Source organism: Triturus cristatus, chromosome 5_1 (genome assembly GCF_964204655.1).
Source record: "Triturus cristatus chromosome 5_1, aTriCri1.1, whole genome shotgun sequence".
Classification (NCBI taxonomy): Eukaryota; Metazoa; Chordata; class Amphibia; order Caudata; family Salamandridae; genus Triturus; species Triturus cristatus.
Genome location: NC_140587.1, coordinates 166,386,813 through 166,413,546, shown reverse-complemented (window position 1 = coordinate 166,413,546; position 26,734 = coordinate 166,386,813). Strand labels below are relative to the sequence as shown.

Genomic DNA, 26,734 nt, shown 5'->3' with positions numbered 1-26,734 from the left:
AAAACGTACAAATTCACTGAAAAAACCATAGGTTTCACACACGTTATAGTTAGGAATTAGCATTTAAAAAACCTTGCAAATTCAGTGAAAAAACCATAGGTTTCACACATGTTATAGTTAGCTGGAAATTTTACTGATAAAAAACCAATGAAATTCCCCCGTTATAGTTAGTGCAGGCAACTACAACCCACGCGACCGCAATCTTCTGCTGAGGCTAATACTGTATTTAGACACTTATTTGCCCATGTCTTCTTCCATTAAATTTTAGCTATACATATATTACAAATATTTTTTTTCATAAAGACACATATGTCATCAGCAGAGGATTGCGGTCGCGTGAGTTATAGTTGCCTGCACTAACTATAACGGGGGAATTTCATTGGTTTTTTATCAGTAAAATTTCCAGCTAACTATAACATGTGTGAAACCTATGGTTTTTTCACTGAATTTGCAAGGTTTTTTAAATGCTAATTCCTAACTATAACGTGTGTGAAACCTATGGTTTTTTCAGTGAATATATATATATATAAAACATCAATCGAACTTGACACTGTGCTACATTGATCGCAATCAAGGAAAATGTGACATTTATATGTTAGTATTTACATTTGGATAAAAATGTCCTTCTAAAACAGATAACTGTCATATACAGCAAGTGCACAGTAGCGCTAAAGTGCATAGGTATTCGTAATCCAGTGCAGAATCCAAAAGTTGACTTGTTGCGGTAATTAATACTGTTGTCGAACAGCTCATCAGTGAGGCAGTCAATGGTTAGATAAAAGCTCTAAGTCGAGTTTGCTTGTTCCACATAATGCTGCTGCAATTTAGTGCGGGATTCAGAGTTACAGGAATTTATGGCGGGCAGCTGATGTGACTTGTTTTCACACAACCCACAACTTAGTGTTCCATATTCCTTGAGCAGAATTCTACCATTTTTTTAAGTTGCCCAGTCTCTCAATTAAACCTAGTGCCCTTCGTTACGCATAGATGGCGTTTCAGGGAAGTAGAGTCTACCCCGGGGTGTGCTGTAGGACATAAGGGAGTGATGTCGATGGTATGAAGCTAAAGTGAAACTTCCAGAATCATTAGATGAGAAGAATGGAGTTACGACGAAAGCTGCTTAAAATGGTTATCGTTGTTGCGTCCTCCGATGGCTGTTTCATACTATTGACACCTTGGGACCTGTGCTTCCTGTGTGGCTGATAGGCTGCTTGAACTTACAATATGCCAGGTGTATGATGTTTAGGGCCGTGTTCTCTGGGTTCAATGCCCCAATGATGCCTCCCAGTTTCTTGAACTCAGGCTTCAATTGTCATCTGCGCATGTCCATCAGGGCTGAGCAGATGCATACGACATGCTCCTGAGATTCGAATGACACCCTGCAACCCCTACCTACGATCTCGTACGAACAAATCAACGTTCTAGAACTTCCAAACATGATCAAATAGCCATTATCCTCCTCTGATAAAGGTAGCAAAGACTGGGGGGAATGGTAGGCACACAGTTGCAGAAAAGTCTTGTTAAATGGGTGGCTGGATCTCTGCGGTTGAAAATGGGAGATAAAGAAATTCAGCAAAAAAGAAATTTGGCAAAATAAAAGTGGCAAGTCCGACAAAGCGGTTTTGAGAAAAAATATCCATGTTTGTTTTAGCCGACTTGTTTCATCAGCCAAGGGTTTCTTCAAGTTAATGTGCATCAGTGTGCTATATGTGTATTCATCAGTGCTTTGTTCAAATGTTGTCAAGTCTAAGAGGGAGTCTGTACACAGTTTCACAACTAGTCTTCTTGTATCTTGTTCTTAAGACCTCATCTTGTGACTTGTTCTCTCCATACTAAGGTGATTGTGGTGCCGCCGCGAAAGGAAGCGAGAAGACCGCAGGAGCGAGTGGTGGCACTGCCAGGTAAGGCGCTACAGGAAGAGCGTTCAGTGGTGGAACCCGCCACAGCGGAGACAGGCTTTGGGGCGGAGGAAGCGAGTGAGTGAGACACTCTGATGGTGCAGGGGCAGTGTAAGCCGTCCGTTGTTACCGCAGAAGAGTAGGTATTGACGCCTGGATACCCAGACCTCATGAAACCCAACACAAGTAGCTTGCAGACTGCACTGTCCAATGGCTCTGATGAAGTGCAGACATGAGCCCAATCCTTTCAATCCTATTTGTTTTTGGTGCCATATTTGCTATTTTTCAGTTGTTCGTGGCTGGGCTGCACTCTTGGAATCCATGGAAACGGTTTGTGTCTGTTGCTTGCTTTGCTAGGGAGGCCACTGATGTTTTAGATTTGCACAAGTACAGGGGCGAGTCGAGCTACTGTAGGTGCTCCTCAATGTGAAAGCCCCCACGGTGAGATCATTGAGAGGTATCCTTGGAAATGTGTCGTGGCGCACAGGGCACTTTCATGAGAGGCTGCAGCGCGGTGCCCACAGGAGCAATATTTGTTTTTAGAACAAAGACAAAGAATGTTGGAAGATAACACTGAAAATTCCTAGCAGATTTGGGGAAACTTCAAATGTTGTGAGGAATCGCTTCTTTGGCATGCGTTACTTTTGTGAGAAAATAAAATCTGCCGTGTTTTGAAAACGTAATAGTTTCATTTGTATAAAAAAATTTACAGCAAAAATGTGTAAGTTCAGTCAAGGCTTCTTTTGATGACAAAAGTAATGAAAACATTCACTTCCTCTTTTAAAACTGGTAAAACGAAACCAAAACGATGAGCCGAATATTTCGCCGAATTGTTGGCTTCAGCTCTTTCGACATTAGGGGCGGGTGTTCCACTGTGATCCAGGGCACACTGAGCTTTATTGTGGCATAGATGGGGTTGAGGCGGTATTTTGCATTGTGCGTCATGGCATGCTGTTCTCTGCCGGGCTCTCCATTCACGCTGGCGTTCATTGACCAAGCAATATTGTGAACCCTCTCTTGCAGACCACGCACATGTGAGTGGAGACTCCGAGCTGGCTTCGGATGTGAGCGAGGCGCTGAGCACAGACAGCGATGATGCTGTGGTGGCGGCACGGCCGAGGAAAAGGCCCACACCTGTGAGTGGTCAAAAGAATGGACTGGGGGATGCTGTATTGGGATGTGAATGGACAGCGATGTGCGTAGGGTCATTTATTGTGGGTGTTCTCAGATGTCATATGCATTTGGTATCTATGCAGATGTGCACAGTGCAGTTTGTCATTTATTTCCACTGATGAGTGTGAGGAGGGTCATGACTCGGGGCAGGTGAAGCCCTTCTTCTCCCTCAGCAATGGCAATACGTTGCATTTACATTCCGCACATCTGCATACATTGTTCATGTCATGATGCTTTGCCATGTACCATGTAAAGACCTCCTATGTATATGTATGGAAATGCACGAAAAAATAGAACAAGCATTTGCAATGCAATAGGTCTCGCATTTACGCGAGTTTAAGCTATTGGCGTTGTAAATGACAATGTGTTTTATTTATGTTTTAAAAACAAAAACATAAATAAAAGGCATTGTTATTTACAATGCCAATAGCTCAAACTCACGTAAATGCGAGACCTACTGCATTGCAAATGGGGAGAGGATGAAGCCATTCAGCTAGAGCTGCCGACTTCGGAGCTGGGGAACCAGGTTCGAGCCTCGGCTCAACACCCTGTGATTCTGGGCAAATCACTTCATCTCCCCGAGCCTAGCAACATATGACTGTGTCCTTGTGTAACGTGACTGGGGCTCATCGAGAGTGCCCCAGTACCTTCGGGTCGAGTTTGCGCTATATAAAATCTGCGACAAAAAAGAAAATAGGTCTTGCCTTGTCAAGACTGACTAATAAAGTGTCCACAAAAGCACTTTTAAAAAAAGAATCCCTGTAGCAACAGGAAGAAATTGATGAGCTGGGGGTGGAAAAGAAACGGGTGGACACAGGCGGTGTGGGTAAGTAGGAGGAAGCAACACCCAGTGGCGAGGGGGCAGGAGAAAGAAACCCCTTGGAATACTAAAAGCAAGAGGAAACCAGTAGTTTCCAAGAATTAAAATGTGGAAGAATACAACTCAAACAAACAAAATGGTGGTAAAGCGGCTATGCTCCACTGGAAGGATGAGCAGAATAAGAGAGAAAAAGCCATCAAGCAAGCAAATGAGATTCAAAAGAAAGCCAAACAAAGGTAAGCAATGTGCTGGCTGGACGCCCACTGTAACTTCTAGTACAGCACGCATTAAGTATTTGCGACAACTAACAGCTAAAGTTTCTTGTAGGTAAGATCTATTGACTATTGTGCATGAATAAGTGTTGTGAACCTTAAAATCCCAGTCCAACACTAATTCTGTGTGTGGTTAAGAATATTTGGCACATTACATTTTCTGTTTTCATAGCTGTCTCTCTAATGTGTGAGTCCTTAATGTGTGTAAAAACATGAATTCAAGCCTGTTTGTCAAGCCCTACAAGAAGTTTTACTTCATAGTACAGAGGTGGCCTAAAAGGACCAAACTGTACAACTACAATGCATAATAAAAATAGCATGGGATATGCTCCTGGAAGACAGTTCTATTTTGGAATTGAACTTTACGTTTTTGAGCGCCCTATGCAATTGGTAAGGGAATAATGTGTACGCAGACTGACCATAAAATGAATCTCTGGTAATAACCAATCTTGTAGATAAACAATTCAGCATATTAAATGCCTAGAGGCACGAGGGAAGAACCGAGCCTGCGTCGCAGAACATTGAAAAGCTCGTACATGTTTAGGATCCACAAATAGTAAAACACCTCTCAGAGAGACAGTAGATCCGCCACCAACGGCAAAAAGAAAGGTTCCTTCTCTTCCTGTCCAAGGCGCTTGCGGACAAGAGATAGCAACAACTGAACGGAAAACATGTCTGATCACCGCAACCCAATAGAGGACTCGTAATGCGTCTGCGTAGAATAGATCCTTCACGATCCACCTTCTAGAACTTGAAGGAGAGTGGGGTTAGGTGTTTTTGAGGGATTGAATCCACTGGAGATCACTCATGTCTAGGAGTGTGAGGAAGGACAATTTGTAGCCAACTTAAGGTACCCAACTTAAGTCTAAGGGAAGCAACTAGCTTACGTGGGGGATGCAAAAAAGTCAATTCAGGTTGGCATTAGCTGAGGGGGGCAGGAGTGGGGTCAGTTGCAAAATATGCGTGGTTCCGCTATTTTTGATCCAGTCAGGGCTTTAAGTGGGATGAAAAAACCTGGGGCGGGGGGTCTCTCAAAGAGCCGTGGCCGATGTAATTAAGGATGTGGCTTAGATGCAAGTAAGCGGAATCTCTGTACTTGGCATAATGTGCAGCCCGACTGGTATTTTGATGCTTCTGTTATCACATCCAGATAAATAATACAACAAGTAACAAGCCAGGGCTATTGGCTTTGTCAATGGTTGTTAGTTACATAAGATGAATAAGCAACAACCATGGCTTCGTTGTAGAGCATATTGAAAATGCGTCGGTTCTGAAATGATGAGACTGTGAAAGAACTATACGGAGTTTCTGAAGTTGCATCTAAGGCAGTGAAGGGTGGTCCTGCTGCAGAGTTCACATTTATTTTTTCAACTGGAGTGCAAAAATGAAGACCCCGATAGGGACCCGTCTCAGACCCTGCTTTTAGCACCAACAGGACCAGGCCCACTTAAAGCCCTGGATCCAATACAACTCCCCACCGCCGCCTGGAACCCCCCCCCGAAATCAGCATGCACATCTTCCCCTCCCAACATTTACCATAACAGACGACACTAGGACACTTTCTCCCCAGCCCTTTGGCTTGGCTCAGCAGCGCCTCCTGGTCATTGGGGTCTTCTGGCCGCTGAGGGTCTCCGCTCCCCTCCTTCTCGGGCTGCTGCTGCTCAGGAATGTCTACCTCGCTATTAGACTCTACTTGACCCAGGCTTTGGGCAGGGTGCTCCTCCGCTTCCAGACCAAGCTAGCTGCCCAGACCCTGCATCATCCGTGCGGTTTGTGAGCGCCACTTCCTCATTCATATATATATGACCCAGCAGCCGGATTCAGTAAGTCACAGTAGGAAGTGAACAATGCAGTGAACATAGAATAAGGACATGCGTTGAAGCGAACTGCTCAGTGTCCATCTGTCCATCTAATATGGTGGCGACCATCTTAACAAGCATTTGCAATGCAATAGGACTCAAATTTAGACAAGGATTCTATAGCCCTTATCTCGGAGCTAGAAGCATTAGGACTCTCTCAAAAAGTTATAAGTCCCACTCACTCAGCAGGGCACATACTGGCTGTTCACGAATAATGGGCATATCTATCTCAATAAATGCAAGCCTCCCTTTGACATGGTCTGATCATTTTGCGGTATTATTTGATATTAGGATGCTGCATCCCATCCCCGTACACTCCAGCCTAACTCCCCCCAAGCGGTTTAAGGCTTGGAATGACATAGATCAGGCCCGTCTTAAACAGCTTCTAATGGACCCCCAACCTGAAGATGTTCCTGACCCAGAACTGGCCTCTACAAAGTGTACAGAATGGCTCCAAAATGCTTTTAATAGACTAGTACCATGTAAAATAGCCTCCAAAAATAGGAAGGCTCCCTCTGCCCCTTGGTTCTCTGAGGCACTGAGACTGGAGAAACAACGCTGTAGGAAATTAGAAAGGCGATGCGCCAAGAATATGACAATGAGGAGAAATCTCGCTATAAGGTGGCATTGGCAAAATATTATCATCTTATAATAACAAAAAAAAGTAACTACTACACCAAGAAAATAGAAACAGCACAAGACTCCTCTAAACAGCTGTTTCAGGTAGTTTCTAAGCTGGCAGGGCCAGCGGACAACTCCACTAAGTGGGCATCCCAATCACTCTGCGATTTGTTAGCCAGCTATTTTCAAGACAGGTGGGGCAAATCTATTCCAACTTCACTGCCCCGCGGAGGGCAGAAATCATTTGGCAGTTAATAGCAAGAGAGGAAACAGCTCCAACTTTATGGAATTTAGGCCAATTTCAGTGGAACAGATCTCGAATCTGGCTAACACGGTCAAATTAGGCTCTCCGTCGAATCCATGCCCCCTTCAGTCCTGAATTTGACCCCGGACCTAATAGGTCCCAACCTAGCGAGTATCTGTAATTCTATGTTCTGTTCAGGCACCTGTCCCTCACTATGGAAAAATGCCATGATTTTGCCACTATTAAAAAAAACAATCTTGATCCAGGAGAGACCAAAATGTATCCCCAATTGCGCGTCGGCCTTTTCCAGCTAAATTTATTGAAAAGGTTATGAATACTCAGCTGGCGCAATTCATTGTAGAAAACACGCTGTTAGATGACCCGCAGTTTGTCTTTAGGAAAGGCCATAGCACTGAAACCGCACTCATTAAAGCGTCTGATGAAATTAGGTTTGTGCTAGATAGAGGAGGTGCCGCAGCACTGGTGCTACTGGATCTATACGCAGCATTTGACACGGTTGATCACGCTACGCTGATCAATCGCGTCTCTGGTCATTGGCATCGGGCACAAGGCTAAAGCACTTCTGTCTTCTTTTTTATCTAATCGTACCCAGTCAGTTAATCTGGGTGACTTCAATTTACCAGTTTTTTCACTCCTGTGTGGTGTTCCGCAAGGATCTTCGCTAAGTCCAACGCTATTCAACATGTATGTGACGGACCTAGCACGAGTAATCAAAATCTTTCAGGATGGGTCTCACATCATATGCGGACGACACGCAACTGGTGCTTGCCGTACATAAGGATGGAGACGCAGTCTTGGCTAGCTTCCATGATGGTATGTTGCCCATCAGTACCTGGATGTCTAATCACTGTCTTAAATTGAATTCAACCAAGACAGTGGTAATGGTCTTTGGAAACCTTGCCCCAGGATAGTCTCCGACCTGGTGGCCATATGAGCTGGAATTACCTCCTATCCCCGCCAAGAAGGCTAGAAACTTGGAAGTCATTTTTGATAATAGACTATCCTTCATACATCATGTCAACGCAGTGGTTTCTTCGTCCTTTCATGTGCTAAAGATGATAAAGAAATTGTTACCTTTCATCCCAGTCAGCACCGGGAGAACTTTAATTTGTGCTCTGGTCATGTCTAAGGTTGACTACTGCAATAGCCTGTTAATCAATGCCCAAGAAAGGGTTCTGGGTAGGCTACAGTTTGTACAGAACTCAGCAGCTAGGATGCTAACAAGTACCCCAAAGTTTAAACCCATCTCCAGTGTGGAACGACGGCTCCACTGGCTGCCCGTAAGAAGCAGAACGAAGTTTAAGGCTCTCGGCATTGCCTGTAAGGCAATTCCCAACACAGGACCAGAGTGCTTGAAGAAAGCTTTCTTGGCTTCTGCACCCAATAGAGCTCTTCGCTCAACAGATAGCAACCTGCTGATCGTCCCCAGAACTAAGAAAGTCAACTGGGGTGACAGAAGCTTCAAAGTGGCTGCATGTAAACTGCGGAACTCTCTCCCCCTGCAGATTAAGGCTAGTCCTACACTGCTATCATTCAGAAAACAAATAAAATGTGACTCTTCAAGCAATAGGCTTTCTCCAGCTTTCGGCTTTTTCCTTTCAGTACATAGCGCCGTGACACCTACGGATATTTGCATGCTTTATAAATTGTTAAAATAAATAAGAATTTATGTTTGGTAAAATGTTAGATTCACACTGAAGCTCCTCACCAATTCTACTTCACTTGGATTCACTTCTGATACCAACCTCTCCTTCAAGGCGCACATTGCAAAGAAGACAAAGACGGCGTGGTGCCAGCTGACACTGCTGAGGAATGTGAAGCCCCTCCTACCTGAAGCTGGATCTGGTCTCGGTAGGGGAATCCACCGGGTCAGTGGTGTACATGCTTCTGGCACAGCGCCTCCCATTCCATCAAAGAACTGAAGAAATCCTGCCTAACCTTGGCTCTGAAGGATCTGCATTCTTTCATTAAAGGCATGCCTCATCCTCAAAGACTGCTTCATCACAGACAAAGCAGCAAGAGTCGGTACACCAGCATACACTGCCCACAAAACCGCTCCATCATTCCCTGTAGCATAAAGATGTACGACATAGCCATGAACCAATGAATGCAAACTGAGAAAAAAAGATCTCAAGCCCTCTGCACAGTCAAGACCTGAAGCAACATCCCCCACAGTTTTAAACAAGCATTCACAATGCAATGGTCTCGGCATTGGTAAAGTTAGAGCTATTGGCATTGCTCATGACATTATTTTTGTTTATGTGTTTGTTTTTAAAACATTGAAAGAAACGGCATTGTCATGAGCAATGCCAATAGCTCTAACTTTAACAATGCCGAGACCGTTGCATTGTAAATGTTTGTTCTGTGAATTCTGGGACTTGCAGCCCTGGTTGTATAATGGCATAATAAACAAGACTACACATCGCGGAACGTAAACAAAACACCTGGACCTGAGCAGTAAGTTACAAATGAAGATGGTGCACATTTACATGAGAAACTTGGCAGGGCTGTGTACTGGGCCAGACCCCTCTTTCCCGAGCGCGGCTGCTGCAGAAGGCTTGAGTGCTCTCCAGTCTCTCTCATTTTCAGACGCAGTATCTGGTTATATAATTTTTGATATCTTGATCCTAACCTGGCTTTTTAGCCAACACGGTGTATTCTGGGAAATGTAGTTATACAGGTCTCTCTCTTGTGTGAGGCTACATATTAACCGAAGCGAAGTGTTGTTTACTGAAAAGTCATGAATGGCTGCCATGGTCGGTTGTCATAGGACCACTGGGTAGCTCTGCTTGCATAAGTCGCCGAGAGCTGAACGACAAATACCAGAGTTCACAGGAGAAATTAACAACGGGATATACATGCACACGTGACGCAGGTCAACCCGAGAGTTTCAGAAATCATACAGGTGGAGGTGGTTCTAGATTAAGGCGGGGGGTACCCAAAGGTGTCGCAGCACAGGGCAGTTCGTACCATGAATAATGTTTGTGCCAGGTCTTCAAACGTCCTGTTCCGTGAAATATTAAATTTAGTGAAGAAAACATGGCCGATTTTACATTGTGCAGTGAGAAACGGACATTGTTTAATAAGCGCGTACGTGGGATTTAAGAAAAGCGTCCATTTCTGCGAGGTTACTACAGACTGTGTACGGGTAATCTCTGGTCGGTTGCTGAATACAAGCACACGCACAGCTAGCGCCTGAAAGGTGCGGCGGGGGGGTGGTTCATTTTATTGGTATGAACGTGCACAGAGGCGCAACTAGAGCCAAATTTCGCGGGCGAGGCTAAGAAAAATTTTTGGGGGGGGGGGGGCTGGATCTTTAAGCAATAGGCAGAGTGGATCTGCAGGGGCTCTTAGAAGGGGTGAAACAACAGCAAGGCCTCATTAACATGCAAACAGTCTTTTAAAGACCCGTGAAGTGCTCCGGTGCAGCTGTGTGGATGCCCGGGAAGCTGTCTCATCCCGGCTGCCACACACGACGGGGTGGCTGAAGCCCTTTGAGTCCAATGGGTGTCGCGCGCCTGAACGTGCATATTAGCACTCAGTATATTGAATGTGGCAATAAGTCGTCCTGTCGCTTCTTGAAAATATCTACCTGCTTAATTTTTTTCTTTTAGAACGTAGATACATCAGTGGACGTTGGAGGGCTAATTGTGTGGTGTATGCCCGCTGCAGACATTTTCTAATGCCAGAAAGTCTTATGTTCGATTCAGTATTTTAAGAGGTAGGTGCCACGAGATTCCCTGGGCTGGATAAAACTTACGTCCGTTAATTCCGCTTTTAGAATCTTTATTTCGATCATTTAGATCATCAAAGATATAGTACATTACAATTGAATAAAAAATTTCAAAGTCTATCAGTATCCAAATATAACATTAAAACAGTTCATAATCATAAACATGAATGGTAAAAGCATTTAAAAAGATACGAAATGTATTCTGAAACGGATTACCAGTTATACTGAGCCAACCTTTTTTAGGAGGCTGGTTCGAACATGCCACATAGCCAGTAAATACTTTGCCACTGCAAAAACAATTGGGGGTGACAATTCGGATTTTAGTGTTCTAAAGGCAGGCAGAAATTCCCTAAAACCAATGTTTTTTAGAATAGGTAGAAGCCAGCGCTTCCTTACTCTCTGATAAGCTTTGCAGAAGAATAACACATGTAAATCACTTTCCTGATGATTCAGACAGGCTGGGCATTGGTCACTTGTTGGGGGCTTGGACCAGGAGCTAGTGAAGGCCCTCAGTGGTAGAGAGCCATACCTCCACTGTAGGTAGAGCTTTCTAGCCAACACAGGAGCCATTCCGTCTAAAACGCTTTCCATTTTGTAATAGTCTTTCTGATATATAAATGAATGTGTCAATGAACCCACCCGTGTGCTGTGTAGAGTCGAAGTCAGCTTAAACTGGTAATAAAGTTGAGAAAGTGCCTTCCTTGAGATTCTCAGACTTGAGTTTGCAGGATCAGTCCATAATTCCTGCAAACCTAGGCTTTCACATAACCTTTTTACATAAATTAGCCAGGGGATGTTACTAATGTTGGGTAAGGCAAGAAATTCCTGAAGCTCGCTTCTGTAATTGCCAAGGTCTTGGCTACTCCAAACACGCTGCCAAAAAGGTAGTGGGTTTAGACCCAGTTCCTCTGCAATTGGCCTGAGACCAAGGTCAAGTCTCAGAGGGAGCAGGGGCGTGCTGGGAGGGAGAGCCACCAGCTGCCTCAGAAATTTATTTTCTGTAGATGTTAAATTGTTGACAGGAGTATGGCCCCATAGTTCCGCCCCATAAATAACTGAGCCCCGAGCTTGGGATTTGTAGATCTGTAGCAGGGGTCCCAATGGGCGGTATATGGATTTGCCCACCATTCTGGTAATGCAAACCCGCTTTCTGAGCTAGCTTCATGTTTGCCCTGATCGTGTGAGTCCCCCATGTCAGTTTCTCATTTAGGGTTACCCCCAGATATTCGAATGTGGAGACCCTCTCCAAACGCACTGTACCCAGCATAGGGTTTGGGCGTGTTGAGGGGGTAGGGTTCAAAATCATAAATTTGGTCCTGGAGGCATTGATTTCAAGGCCCCTCTCAGTGCAAAATTGCAAAAACCCATCCACAATTCGTTGAATTCCCATAGGGGATTTAGACAGCAGCAGAGTGTCGTCCGCAAACATAGCGGGCACTCTGCTGCCGTTCAGTTTGGGGGCATCGATGTCAACCATCCTAGACAGGTGGGCGATTACCCCATTGACAAAAAGACAAAACAGGGTGGGTGCGAGCACACAACCCTGCCTCACCCCCCTGTCAACGGGGAATTTTTCTGTTAGACCCCCCATCCTGCCACACCTGACCCGGGCATAGTTTTTCTGGTGTAGTTTAATTAAGATTTCCAGAATGTCCGGTGGGACTCCCATGTCGTCAAGGACACTCCAGAGTTTGGATCTCGGCACAAGGTCGAAGGCGGCGCGCAAGTCCACGAACACCGTGAACAAGCTGCCGCCCGCGACGAGCGCCGTCCTCCAGTAGATGAGGTTTAGGCGAAAAATCTGATCCGTGGTGGATACCCCCTTTCTAAACCCAGCCTGGTATGGGCTCAAGGCAGCAGTCTCCTCGATCCAGTTCTGGAGACGGTCCAGGATAAGCCTTCCAAAAAGTTTTTGGGACACATCTATCAGGCTGATGGGCCTATAATTGGATGGGAGCAGAGGCGAGCCCTTCTTAAAAATCGGGACCACCTCTGCACCCAGCCAAGTAGAGGGCACCTCCATGCCCGTTAGGACTGCATTAAATAATATCAGGAGGTAAGGGGCCCATATATCAGGCTCCTGTTTAAAAAGGTCACCAGGCAGACCGCCCAGTCCAGGTGCCTTCCCAGAGGAGAGGCCTGCAATAGCGGCCCTGACCTCCTTTTCAGTAAAGGGGTCCGCCTCCAAGTGATTTAATGGGAGTGGAATTGTACAGCCCATGTGCCCTGCTTCCAGTGCATAGAGTGACTGGAAGTGCTCCTGCCATATGCGAGGAGAGATGTTAGGTTCGATTGCCAAGGCAAGCTCCTCCGTGCCTGTATTGACGATACGCCAGAACTTCCGAGAGTCCATTACTGCCAGAGAGCTGGTGAGTTCTTCCCACTTATTCTGATCCCACTCACTCTTAGCATTGGAGAGCAGCTTCTTGTATTCGCGTCTCCTGGCTTGAATCTCGGGCCTACTTTTATGGGCCTTTATACTCAATAAAAGGTCCTTCCTTGCCCTACGACACATTGCATTGAACCAAGTGTGCTGGGTCTTTCTACCCCCCTTCTTCGGTCCGTTACAGGTTAAGTCTGCAGCCAGGGTCTTTACGACTTCTTCGTGCAACAGCCATATTTGTGTGTTTTTTCCCCTGTTGCTGGGTTCCTCACTTAGGACACCCATTTTCTCTAGAGTGGGGATAAAGTTTTTGTAGAGCCGAGGGAGCTTTACTGTGCTTGCCACAAGTTTCTCCCACTTAATTTTCCTCCTGTTGCTTTCTAAGACTAGATCCGGGTTGGTTTTAAACGATTCCAATTCCCCATGAGCCCGGCCTGGGAGAAGAAAGTCCAATTCCAGGGCATTGTGGTCACTGTCAGCTCTATCTGTTACCCTGAAGTCAGAGACATACGACCAGTGTGGTAGCTGTACCAATATGTAATCTAATCTTGACTCCCTGCCCTTCCGATTATACGTGGGTTTGCTCGGGATGTCAGATTTGACACGCCCGTTGCAAGCCCTCACGCCATGTTTAAGAGTTAGGGCAGTAATCTGGAGTGCTAACGGTGTCCAAGCTTTGGATGGTATAGATACAGTCGATGGAACTCGCCATCTCTCATCTTCCTCTGAGACGGCCCCATCCAAAAGACCAGGTAGGGGCTCAAAATGTGAGTTCAGGTCACCACCTACTAGGAAAGGGGTCCCCTTGGGGAGTACGCCCAAAACTTCGGACAGTTCCGCGATGGTGTGGGACTCCTGGGTGATAGTGACTGGCCTAGAATATACGTTTACTATTGCTAGCCTGCAACATTTCGACCATTCCAGTAGGACCACAAGTATGTCCTCAGATGCCACTGGGAGGCGCGTAGCCTGGCAGCCCAAGTGTACTGCAACCCAGGTTTGGAGGCCGCCTGAAGGACGCCCTCTACCCCCCCATTTCGCTGGTATAGAAAATACTGCGAAATCCTGTCTTGAGTAATCCTCTCTCTCCCAGGTTTCCTGAAACATGCAGAGATCTTTGGCATTAATATATTCTAGCCATGCCTGACAATCAAGCTTATTTCCCAATCCTGCCACGTTCCATGACAATATTTTTAGCGGATCGGAGCTATTTTTTGGGATGGTAAAGATGGTAAGATCATCCCCTATGTCACTGGGTGTAGTCATGGTGTGCACTTGGGAGTAGTTCGTTACTTCCCTCACAGTACTACGTAGGTCACCAGAGGAAATGAGTGAATCTCCAAGGTGCACCAGGACATCGACCTGCTCTGACACTAGAGTATTTCCTTCCGCTCCCTGCTCTGGAATAGGATTACACTGACCACCTAAGGGTAAAGATAGTCCGTCTACCATTTCAAGTTGACTGTATCTGTTCTGAGTTGGGAGAGGGAATGGGTGGGGGAATCTCCTGTGGTAATAATCTAGCTCAGTAAAGGCCCGGTTACCACCCCTCCTGTGGCAGGTTTCCCAGCCTGCATCGTCCAAGTTCTCAGTGTGGTGGATGTGCTGCTGTCTACTAGGGTTGGGAAACTCTCTCCATCCTCTATCCAGCTCACCACCCGGTTTCTCTGGGTAGATTTCCTGGGCATTAGTTTCGGGGCAGCCTTGGTATCTACTTCTGAGATTATGAGAATCCAGCCTTCTTTAGCTTTCTTCCCATCCACCCAAGGTTAGTGGCCAGCTCCCTCGTGCCTCATCCACTCTATCATGCACCACAGGGGGATAAAAGAAGGAGAGGGGTAGCGATTTAATGGAAGTCCCCTCATTCTCCAAAGTCCATCTGCATATATATTGCACTGTCCTTTGGTCTTTGAAGCTAACTATGACGCAGTCACCGTTTATAGATTTAGTTGAGTTACCCAGCCAGGGCGCCCTTCGAACCATAAGGACTGGGCTCGTAATGCCTTCCGGGAGCGGTCTGTGTCTAGATAGCCAGTTTATCACCTTGTTCTTAAGTGAAATGGTGGATTCTTTTGCGGTAACATTCAGTTCTGGTATCCCCACTAACACTACAGTGTAGGGGGCTGCCTCAGGAGGAAGGTGGACTGAGCCGGGCATCTTTCTCTTGTTGGCCTCCTCAAGATTGATTCACCATTGCTTAAATATTTGTTGGGAACAAGGTTATTTTGCCTGGATTGTTTTGGATTAGATTGGAGAGTGGATAAATGATTGTGGTGATCTGAGGGATGCATTAGGGCAAATGGCTCGGGGTGTGTACTAGTGTTTAAAAACCCACTAGAATTTGTCAACTGCGCTATGTGAGAATTATTTTTAGCCTGATTGGGGGCCTGGGGTGGTCCCTTTTTTACCTCGCACGCGACAACCTTAGGCCCCCAGTGCTGGTTGCTTTAAAACTATCGGCCAGTTGCACTGTTGATTTTTCAATAATGGCTAACCTGGCTTCGATTTTAATTAGCCTTTCTTCCATGGGGCTTAGTAAATTTCTGATTAGTGCGCCTATATTCAGAAGGGAGACATCCTCCTCAATAGATTCAGGTAAGTTCGAATGGGCATGAGGACTACTTTCCTCTGGTAGATTTGAGAGCAAGGCCTTGGCTCTGGCAATTTGCATGCTGCCCCTGATGTTTGTACTGGGAGTGTTTGCTGGAAAATGGGGCGGGGATTTTGTGGTATTTGGCTTCCGGCCAACCTGGTTCCTTAGCCCTCCTCTCTTCTTCTGAATTGCCCCTTCTCTGGTCCCCTTCCGCGTATAGGTCTTGGGGCCTATGTGTTTAGTAGTTATGGGGTCAGAATTTGGCATGATAGTGGAGATAGGGTGAGGTTGAGCAGGCGGGAGAGTAAACATACTAAGATCTGCGGAATTACTAAGATCATTTGAGCTTGATCGAGAGGAACAAATTGAAACATTCATAGTCCCGGGGGGGTCACTTGAACCAGCGGCCCCACTGTCCAGTACAATGGGTTCTAGGCTGACCTCAGGGGACTTAGCCTGAGCCAAAGGGCCCAGAGACGATCTCCGCACCCTATCTAATTCTTGGGATATTCGCCTCTCTAGAAGCGTGATGTCCTCTATTAGTAGGGAGCCAGCTTTCACAAAGTATTTATCAAGTGTTCCATTTATGGGAGCGGCAGCAACCGATGCGCTTTTGCTCCTGGCTTCCCTGGTCGACATCTCTTGTAGAAATTGGCGACGAGAATCTAGTGCAAATCCAGATAGGGGGAGGGGGAGGAGGACTGGCCCAGTCCCAGCCTCGCCTGTCCTCGAACGGCCTCAAACGGCCCGCTCTTTGCCCGGTCTTCGCCCCGGTATGCGCCCCGCACGCGTCCCGCTATCGCGTGGCGGGGGTGTGGCTTAAATCAACAACGGAGGCGTGCCCGGGAAGAGTGTCCAGGAGCGGGCGATTGGTGAGGCGCAAAGCAGCCTGGTCCTCGCAGTCCCGGGTGTGCAGATCCCCGACCAGCAGGTCTCTTCAGCGAGGCAGCGTCTCGCGCACCCGTGCTGCAGTGGGCTCAGCAACGGGAGCGCATCCAGTGGGAGCGTGTCTTGGGCTTCAACACGGAGAGGGCAGTCACAGGAGCGAAGGTAATTCAGCCCGGCGTGGGACCAATGTCCAAAGCCTTCGAGCGGCTCCCGCGTAGCGGGGGCCGCGAGGCTTAATGTAGTTGTTGGGGGCGTGCCCGCGAAGAGTGTCCAGGAGCGGGCGATTGGTGAGGCGCAAAGCAGCCTGGTCCTCGCAGTCCCGGGTGTGCAGATCCCCGACCAGCAGGTCCCTTCAGCGAGGCAGCGTCTCGCGCACCCGTGCTGCAGTGGGCTCAGCAACGGGAGCGCATCCAGTGGGAGCGTGTCTTGGGCTTCAACACGGAGAGGGCAGTCACAGGAGCGAAGGTAATTCAGCCCGGCGTGGGACCAATGTCCAAAGCCTTCGAGCGGCTCCCGCGTAGCGGGGGCCGCGAGGCTTAATGTAGTTGTTGGGGGCGTGCCCGGGAAGTGTCCAGGAGCGGGCGATTGGTGAGGCGCAAAGCAGCCTGGTCCTCGCAGTCCCGGGTGTGCAGATCCCCGACCAGCAGGTCCCTTCAGCGAGGCATCGTCTCGCGCACCCGTGCTGCAGTGGGCTCAGCAACGGGAGCGTGTCTTGGGCTTCAACACGGAGAGGGCAGTCACAGGAGCAAAGGTAATTCAGCCCGGCGTGGCACCAATGTCCAAAGCCTTCGAGCGGCTCCCGCGTAGCGGGGGCCGCAAGGCTTAATGTAGTTGTTGGGGGCGTGCCCGGGAAGAGTGTCCAGGAGCGGGCGATTGGTGAGGCGCAAAGCAACCTGGTCCTCGCAGTCCCGGGTGTGCAGATCCCCGACCAGCAGGTCCCTTCAGCGAGGCAGCGTCTCGCGCACCCGTGCTGCAGTGGGCTCAGCAACGGGAGCGCATTCAGTGGGAGCGTGTCTTGGGCTTCAACACGGAGAGGGCAGTCACAGGAGCGAAGGTAATTCAGCCCGGCGTGGCACCAATGTCCAAAGCCTTCGAGCGGCTCCCGCGTAGCGGGGGCCGCGAGGCTTAATGTAGTTGTTGGGGGCGTGCCCGGGAAGAGTGTCCAGGAGCGGGCGATTGGTGAGTCGCAAAGCAGCCTGGTCCTCACAGTCCCGGGTGTGCAGATCCCCGACCAGCAGGTCCCTTCAGCGAGGCAGCGTCTCGCGCACCCGTGCTGCAGTGGGCTCAGCAACGGGAGCGCATCCAGTGGGAGCGTGTCTTGGGCTTCAACACGGAGAGGGCAGTCACAGGAGCGAAGGTAATTCAGCCCGGCGTGGCACCAATGTCCAAAGCCTTCGAGCGGCACTCCGTTAATTACAAACCTATATAATCAGAGATTTGTTCCAAACTTTGTAGGAAAAAAATATAATTAAGAAAACAATGTGATTTGGGGCTGGGGTTTGTGATATTTAAAGCCCCCCTCTAATGTAATGAATCTTTTTTTGTTGTAGCACCTGCTGATCGAGAGTAGCTGCATATATTGGTATTGTTAATTTGATTTTTCCATCCGTAACGTATTTTAATAAACATGAATAATGTCAGTGCCTAACGCATGAAAACCTAGCCCTTCGCCCTCAAAATGTAACATGCGGACCCGGTTTGCTGCCATCTGCGAGCGCACGGCGTTTCTCCGCTGCCGCTCCTGCCCTCTGGGTCTGCGGCTCTCCGCGCGCGCAGGGCTTGTTCCGAATGTCATACCCTTTAAAGCTCTGGCTGTTTCCTTCCCCTCCAGCCAGAGGCAGTTGCAATGTCAACGGGGAAGCGGTAGTGCAAAGAAACAAGGGGATAATCAGATTTAGGACTGGCTCCCCGTACAGCAGCCTCCCCTCAATTCAAGAAGCTCGTTTTAGTAAAATTGCGTGTACTGCTCTGACAAAGAGCTAACCAGGTCTTTTCTCTCTCTCTTTAAAAAAAAGATCAGATAATCTTTCGATGGCTTTTCTCCCAGACACCCTTCAGCTTAAATCAATTGTGACGTAAAAAAGCTTTTAGTGAACTATTGCTACTCCCGCCTTCTCTCCATCTTTTCCAAGAGGCAGGAGGAGGTTGATATCTGACAGAAAACGAACAATAGCTCGAACAGAAGGGAGGCGCCTGGAAGCACGGTGCTGCATGCCATGTCCACATTACAGCCTCTGCAGGGAGAGAGGTGGGACAAACAGTTAGACCCTCCTGTGGCAAGAGCACATCTGCTCACTGCAGCAGGCTGCCCCCCTTGACAACAGTTTCTAGGAAAGCAGCATGGGGGAGGGGCGGGGGAGTGCATAGAGGCAACGTTAAACACCTCCACCACTAAAGCCTGCTCCCAATAAACACCACATGGCGCCCTTGACAGCCAGGGCTCCTAATGCAACAGCACTCTGCAAAATTACAAAATTATCATTCTGCAGGGAAGGCTAAGGAGACATATTTCGCCATCGGTGTGAGGGAGCCAGGCTGTGTCTGAGAACAGGAAGCTCGACGCTCACCCTGCTATTAGAGAGCCATATATAGAACTGTGGATTTAACATGCACGGGCAGAGCGTAGACGCGATGTCACCCTGTCGACCTCTGAACGGGAAGCTAGCCAGCATCAGTCACATTCATAAAATGCAGTCAAGGAGACAATAAAATTTCATCCTACCAGAATGAATAAAAAACCATTTCTCTCACGACCTGGCTTTACTACTCCCCTCTCTGCAGCCCCCTTCTCTCAATGCGCCTGTGTCCCTCGCCATTTTTGTCCTTGCACTGTCCTACACGTGCCCGCCCTCTTTGAGCCGAGACGCTGCAGGAGCTGCCTCGTGCCGACACAGCCCGCAGAACGGGGTTTAGCGACCAGCCTGTCTATTCTAGCTTGTGTCCCGGATTTAATGATTTATTCGTAATTATGTTCTGCATCTTTTCGTTAGAAAAAGTGCTTGCTGATAAAAGAAGGGCTTATGGCTATGCATAAAAAATACTTAATAATTAAGGCATGACATAGTTATGAATATATATATTTAATTTGGTGAGTAAATACGTAATTGTTGCGCTTTATCTCAACTGCTAACTCTGTGGAAGGCTGAAGGTGATGAAACGCCACAAACAGATGAAACATGTAATGAAAGTGTAAATGTACTTTCTAGGTAGACCGAGATAGACGGTCGACCGTCGGAAGCGTGGGGTGTTTTAGTCATATATAACGCACGAGTGGGAAATACACACATAACCAAGTGTAAGAGGTGTGGCGCAGCGGCCAGGACAGGGTGAGGAGAGGTGAGGAGACCAGAGCAGCAGGGGGAGCGGACGAGCACACCACTGCCTTTCTCCGAGGCAGATCAGAAATGCCTCGGAGAAAGGCAGCGTCGTTTTCGGATTCGGGGGCGTGTTTTGCTGTTGTCTCCTCCCTGAGACTTCTCGCAAAAAACACGCCCTCCGATCCGAAAAGGACGGGGCCTAATGGGAGTGACTGACCTCTTCTCCAGTGGCTGGCCAGCATATACGAGGCCAGACAATGGAGAACAGGGGAGAAGAGGGGCGGGTTCAAGCCCCTCTTCTCCAAGTCATTAAATCTCGGAGCGAGACTGCGCAAGCGCAGCCTTCGCAGCCGAGACCTAAAAAGAGCCCCAGACCCATCGCCTCAAACAACGCCCCATTGACCCTTGATAATAGGCCCTGTTTCCTTCTGCTTCCAGACTTTGAGTAACAATTCTCCACATTCACCATCCTTCAGTGTTGTACATCCCCATGAAGAAGTCTCTAAATCCTCAACAACCGCTGTGCATTTTCGTCCTATATCAACACTACTACACACACATATAGAAATAGCAGAACATAAGCTTGCTTATATATGGGGAGATATGTACAGAGGAGCTCTTTTTTACATGTGAATAAGAACACTAAATAGGATCACCAAGGAAAATATGTAAATAGTATGTGGTTGTGTGTGATTGTACTCGTGAATATTGAGTACAACAATATCGTGGAACTCTAATATTGTGGACAAAATATCTAGGGAGAAAATATCGAAAGGTAAGTGCACAGATTGAAGTATAGAGTAACTCCACATCTATGTACCTGAAAGATATTTACATTCTCGAGATTCTTTAATGTTGAGTTAGGTATCAAACATCTAGTCATACTTAACTTTCAGTGCTTTGATTCCCAATATTTTCTCCAAGATGTTAGTGCCCCATGATACCCTGGACTCGATATTCAGGAGCTATGACAATAGCAGTACCATGATCTGATGTAGCTTCATTTGTGTGTCGGTGAGTCTTTGTGGAGGCGATCAAACTTACTATTGCATCTAGTAATTATGTGTTTGTTTCTCTATGCTTCTCCAAGCAGCTATCGGACCGGATCCGCATCGAAATTGGCTCACTGAGCCTTGACCCACTCTCCGATGTTGCTGCGGATAGTCGGGTGCAGAGAGTCTACGTGGAGTATCGCTTCCTAGACCTTCCACTTGAGGAAACAGAGACGCCCGTGTCCCTTCGCAAACCCACTGCGGGAGAGGAAATCCACTTCCACTGTAGCAAGGGTGCGGCACCATTATCAGAGTACTCTTGTTCCTTTAACATCTAACAAGGGCTGGTGAAAGACATGGAAAGGGAGTAAATTGTGATGTGTTTTAAACATTTTCTAGGCAAACCCCCCGTTGTGCGCTGTAGTACTAGAGCTCCTCAAGGAGCCGACATTTAATCGAATGCCGTACTTGTCGCAGTGCTCTACTTCAAGGGATATACTTGACCGATAGTAGGGGATGTAGTTTGGCCTATTCCTTGAGACACAGTTCCATAAAGACAGGATCAGCCAGAGTAGAGGGAGCTCCCAATGCTCCCAGACCCATGTGTGTGCTTACCTTCGGGGCTGAATGTTTCTGCATCTCATATTTTACTTTTCTACTAAAAAATGCTGTAGAATGATTGCTATGATTATCCAAAGATGTCAAGAGACAGCACAGCCATCTCCCTCCAGTGCATGTCTTGCTTGTGGTCGGGTGAGCAGTGTAGACAGTCTTACGGTTCCTTCTAAAGAACCTCTCGAACTTGTATTACAGTGATCCATGTGGACCGGCGTGATAACGAGGGTCGCAGAGATTTCCTCTATGGCATGCTGGAGGGCCTTGATGGTGATGGCGAAGAAGGAAGGTATGTACCCATTCTCAATAATTTTCATTTTCACTTAACTCCTTTTGTGTATGTCATAATTAAAGCATTCAGAAAAAAGGCCAAATGAGTTGAATGGCTGTGTGATGATCACGCATGTCTGTTGTAGGTGTGCTTTGATTTGCATTTTTCTTTGGTAGCACTGTCCATTCGGTGAGGTAAGCATCATATATGTACTTTTGGAGGGGCGTGGCTTGGCAGCCGACGGGCATGGACGCGTGAGCAAAGAGCTCCGCATCCAGCCCGGCCAAAATCCTGTGAAGCGTGGTGCCCCGGCGCTCCGGAGCTCCTGGAGGGCTTCCCCCACCTGGTCTGTGCCCCTGGAGCGGACCGTTAGCCAGGATCGCGGCGCCGAGGGCTGGCGCCGCGACTACGACCGCGGCAGAAGCGGGTGGCTGTCGGCCATCTTGCGCGGGCTGCGATGGGACGGGCAGCAGCGGCCCACAGTACACTGGAGGCCACCCGGAAGTGCGGGGAATCCGGCTGGTGATCCCGGAAGTGCCGGTCGAACACTGGTGGACAACGGAGGATGGCGGAGAATACCCACAACGAGAGGATCGGCTCTGCGGATCCCTAGCCGGCACTAAAAGCGGAGGCTGCACAGTGGTGGAGCGGTGCGCAGGAGGAAGGAGCAGGGCTTGCGGTGGGAGCGAGGACCCTGGCGCCGGAGCGGAGACAGCGGACTCGGCGTAGCTGGTAGGCGGACGGGGCCACGAGGGAGACGACTGGTCCTGTGGGAGACACTGTGGTGCGAAGCTGTCAGACCCGGGGCGGCAGGCCTGAGGAGCTGATTTCAGGACAGATCCCCGGCCCGACGGAGACCGCAGCCGCTGGTGTGCGGTGGGGGCCTAGCACATCGTGGTGCCCCCAAGGAGGAAGGCGGGAACACCCCGGCTGGGGAATCGACCGGAGGCAGTGAGGAGAGGGTCCCTGCAGCGGACGAGGGGAACACTGGGCCCGGGTGCTGGCCGCTGCCCCGGGGACTAGGCCTTGCGCCGGACTGCGAGCGCCAGGCTCCGAAATATGGGTAAACCGCGTCCCAAGTTGGGAGGAAACCCAGCGGATCCGACAGGGGACACGGTCGCTGGCCGAGAGGGCGGAACGAATGCGGACACAGCGGTGGGCCTCCAGCAACGGCAGCTGGATCAAATCCTGCAAGCCATAGCGGACACGAAGTCGGCGTTGCAGGCTGACATTGCCCAAGTGTCCACGGATTTGGGGCTGCTTCGGGCGGACCACAGGAAGCTGGTGGATAGGGTCAAGCACACGGAGGACAGGTTGGACTCGATGGCCCCAGCCCTGAAGGTGACGGAGGGCCAGACGGCGGATCTTCTGCGGAGGGTCGTGGTTCTGGAGAAGAGGGCCGAGGACGCTGAAGGGCGTAACCGCCGCAATAACATTCGAGTGGTGGGGCTGCCGGAAAAGATTGAAGGGGGTGACATGCTGTCCTTTCTGGAGACCTGGCTGCAGGAGGTGGTGGCACCGGAGGGGCTCACGCGGTTCTACACCTTGGAGAGGGCACATAGGGTGCCTGCTCGTCCCCCGGATCCGGGCCGTCCGCCCCGGCCGGTGGTGGCCCGACTGCTGCACTACAGGGATCGAGACATCATTCTACAGAGGGCTCGGACGCTGGGCCCCTTCCAGGTGCAGAATGTCCCGGTTTCCATTTACCCGGACTACCCCATGGAGGTCCAACGCAGACGCTCCTCCTTTCAGGCGGTGAAGAAGGCACTACGGGATGAGGGGCTGCAGTACTCCTTGTTGTTCCCGGCCCGCCTCCGAGTGGTTCTGGACGGTGCGACATCCTTCTTCACTGACCCCGCAGCGGCTTGGAGCTGGCTGGAATCGGCCAGGACCCGCGCGGCGGTGCACACGGATGGAGAGAGACCGCCAGGAGCGCTGGCAAAGCCCCGTTGCAGCAGACGTAATAAAGCACGGCAGGCGAGGGTCAGGTCACCCGGTGCATCCCAGACGGTGTTGGAGCGGCGGGCTGCTCTGCGAGCGGTCTCCGAGATCTCCGGGGCGGTGGCCTTCCAGCCCAGCGAGGATTCGGGCTCCCGGAAGGGCACTGAGGAATCCCACTCTGATGGCGCTGAAGGGGAGGCGGAGATGTTACCTGATGTTACCCCTGGGACTGCCGATGAGTTGCTGGACGCTTGAAGGTTTGGGGCGCTCTCGGGCCCTGGTCCGGAGGGCACGGACAGTGTGGAGCTGGGGTGTTTTGAATGTAAGGCCGGGCTGGGCCGTGCGGGGTTAGGGGGGGACCTGCTATGGGATAGGGCTCTGTGGCTGGTCGTGAGGGGCCTGGAGGGGAGAGTGGGGGGGCCTGAAAGGAGCGGAGCGCTGGGGGTGGACTGGTTGAGACTGGGCAGGGATGCTTTGATGGGGACTATCGTCAAGCCCGTCTGGCAGTGAGCCGCCACCTCAACCTCACGGACATAGTGAGACTCTGGTGGCTACCAGGGAGTTTGGTTGTTGTTGGGGGTAGTATTTGGATGGGTAACTGCGGTTTAGCACCTGTTCTGGGGAGGGGAGGGAGTTCGGGGAGTTGGGTGGTTGCGGGGTTTATGGGGTTTGTCAGTGTGCCTCGGAGGGCCCGAACTGAGTGGTTGGTTCAACGATGGGATGGGGACCCCACCTGAATTGCGATTTATGACTTGGAATGTGAGGGGGCTCACCTCTATGGTGAAGAGACATAAAGTCCACGCGTACTTAGTGCGGAGAGGGGTCCAGGTGGCGTTCCTCCAAGAAACACACTTAGATAGAGAAGAGGGGAAGGCGTTGCATAGACGCTGGAGGGGTCAAGTGTATTACACAACTTTTTCGAAGTTTGCCCGGGGTGCCCTGATTTGGGTGAGGGCGGGGGTCCCTTCCCAGCCTTTGAGGATGTTAGTAGACCCGGAGGGCAGGTTTGTGGCAGTGCAGGGGCGGCTGGATGGGAGGGATATAGCCTTGGGTAGCATATATGCCCCTAATGTGGACCAGGCCGCGTTCTTTTCCAGACTGTCGGGTCAGCTGGCGGAGTATTTAACGGGGGCGGTGGTGTTGGGTGGGGATTTCAATTCAGTGCTGGATGTGGAGATGGACAGGTCCCACCCGCCCCTCGCACAGTCGGTGGTTTGTCGGGTGGCCAAAAGTAGGCGGGCCTGGCAAGATACTTGGGGCTTGGTGGACACATGGCGTACCCATCACCCGCAAGACAGGGATTATTCATTCTACTCGGCCCCTCACGAGTTGCACGTCCGATTGGATGGCATATTATGTTCGCCGGATGTTCAGTCTTTGATGCGGCATAGTGAATATTTAGCCAGGACCATATCGGACCACAACCCCTGCGTGGGGATGCTGCAATGGTCCAGGCAGAGGCAGGCGATTCCTACTTGGCGCCTTAACCCCTTGCTGCTAGAGGACCCGGTATTCCGGGCTGAGATTAGTGACTGTATAGAACAGTATTTTGGGCATAATTCAGGGACGGCGGCGAGCCGGGCGATGGAATGGGACGCGTTTAAGGCGGTTGTCCGGGGGGGTTTGCATATCATCCACGGCCGGGGTGCGGAAGGCCTTGTTAAAAGAGGTGGACGGAGCGGAGGTACGGTTGCGGGTGGCGGAGCGGGCGCATCAGGAAGGGGACGGCGAGGTGGCTGCGGTTGTAGAAGCGCGGGAGAGCGTGGCGGTCCGAATGGAGCAGCTTCGGTGTTACGATCATAAAACTTATCTTGTGCGAGCGCATGCGGAAAGGGATAAGGTGGGATCCCTCCTGGCGTGGTTGGCGAACCCGGCGGCGCGCGGGGACCCAATACTCTCCCTGGTAGAGGAAGGAGGGGTGCCGGTCTATTCCCAGGTGGGGATTAATATGCGGTTCGCCAGCTATTATGCTGGGTTATATGATAGTACTATGGAGGGGGAACCGGAAGGCCTTGTGGATTTTTTGTTGGAAGCCCGCCTGCCTCGATTGGACCCGGAAACTGGGAAACACCTTGGGGGCGCGATATCGCTGAGTGAGATCCGAGTGGCAATTAGGCATATGGCCCGTCGAAAGACCCCGGGGGCGGATGGTTTGCCCGTCGAGTTTTACGCGGCCTGTGAGAAGTTGGCCTGATGTATGATGTCACTAGTTCTAGTGTACACCTTATATCAGTCCAAATACCCTTATGGTGATTGGTTGTAAAGTCAACCTTATAGACCAGCTATCCTAGTGGTAGCATGGACAAGAGCAGTCTTAGGCTAAACTCTGAATGGCATGTGAAGCCAGCTGTGATACAATATATAATCCCTTGAATACCAAATGAAAGGACACCACAACATATATATATATAAAATAAAGTGTATTTATTCTTAGCCAAACCCTCAGCACTCTTTATGAGATTAGAGGTAAGTACAACACAGTCTTATTTAAGCATACATTAAGTCACACAGGTAAGTAATACAATTAGGCCCTAGGGGCCACGCAAACCATATACTAAGTAAGTGGTATAAGGACCACTGTCACGGAAATAGGATAGGCCTAGGCCTAGGGAATCGCTGGGGCTACACTATACTACCAAAGGTTAGGAAGTGGGAGGCCCACGGGATTCAGGTGCAGAGTGGAAACACTCACGCGTAATGCGTAAAAGTCGATAGAAATAGTAGTTGTTAGAAATTAGCAGTTTAAAGACACTTCTAAAGCAGCTAGAGAGTCGAGACTCGGAAACTAGACCCTAGGATAGTCACTACCCTGGTGAGCACCGAAGTACCCAAGTTACCTAGCCCACAGGCTGCGGTTGCATAGGTGTGAACTTGCGTCGGGTTTCGTCGTGGACTCCTATGGATGCCTGAAGGAAAGATGCTGACAGGCAGTCAGTGAAGAGTGTCCGGTGGATCCCAAGGCTGGGATCAAGAAGAGAGGAGACCTGCAAGCAGAAGGGACAGAGTCAAGGTCACTAGCCAGTGACCACGTGGAACCAGGAAGGAACCATGGGATGTCGTGAAGATTGCAGGTGAAGGTGAAGCTTGTCGTTG

At 49.5% G+C, this 26,734-nt stretch overlaps 1 protein-coding gene across 1 annotated transcript in view; it reads left to right on the top strand.

Moving 5' to 3' along the window:
• The window catches only part of LOC146830538 (X-linked retinitis pigmentosa GTPase regulator-interacting protein 1-like), a 429,819-nt gene that overhangs the window by 342,767 nt on the left and 60,318 nt on the right, over positions 1 to 26,734 (top strand). The window contains exons 21-24 of the mRNA XM_085604749.1: positions 1,838 to 1,901; positions 2,922 to 3,034; positions 20,913 to 21,108; positions 21,628 to 21,718. Of these exons, the coding sequence (XP_085460875.1) occupies positions 1,838 to 1,901; positions 2,922 to 3,034; positions 20,913 to 21,108; positions 21,628 to 21,718 (464 nt within the window). The remainder of the gene's footprint in view (positions 1 to 1,837; positions 1,902 to 2,921; positions 3,035 to 20,912; positions 21,109 to 21,627; positions 21,719 to 26,734) is intronic.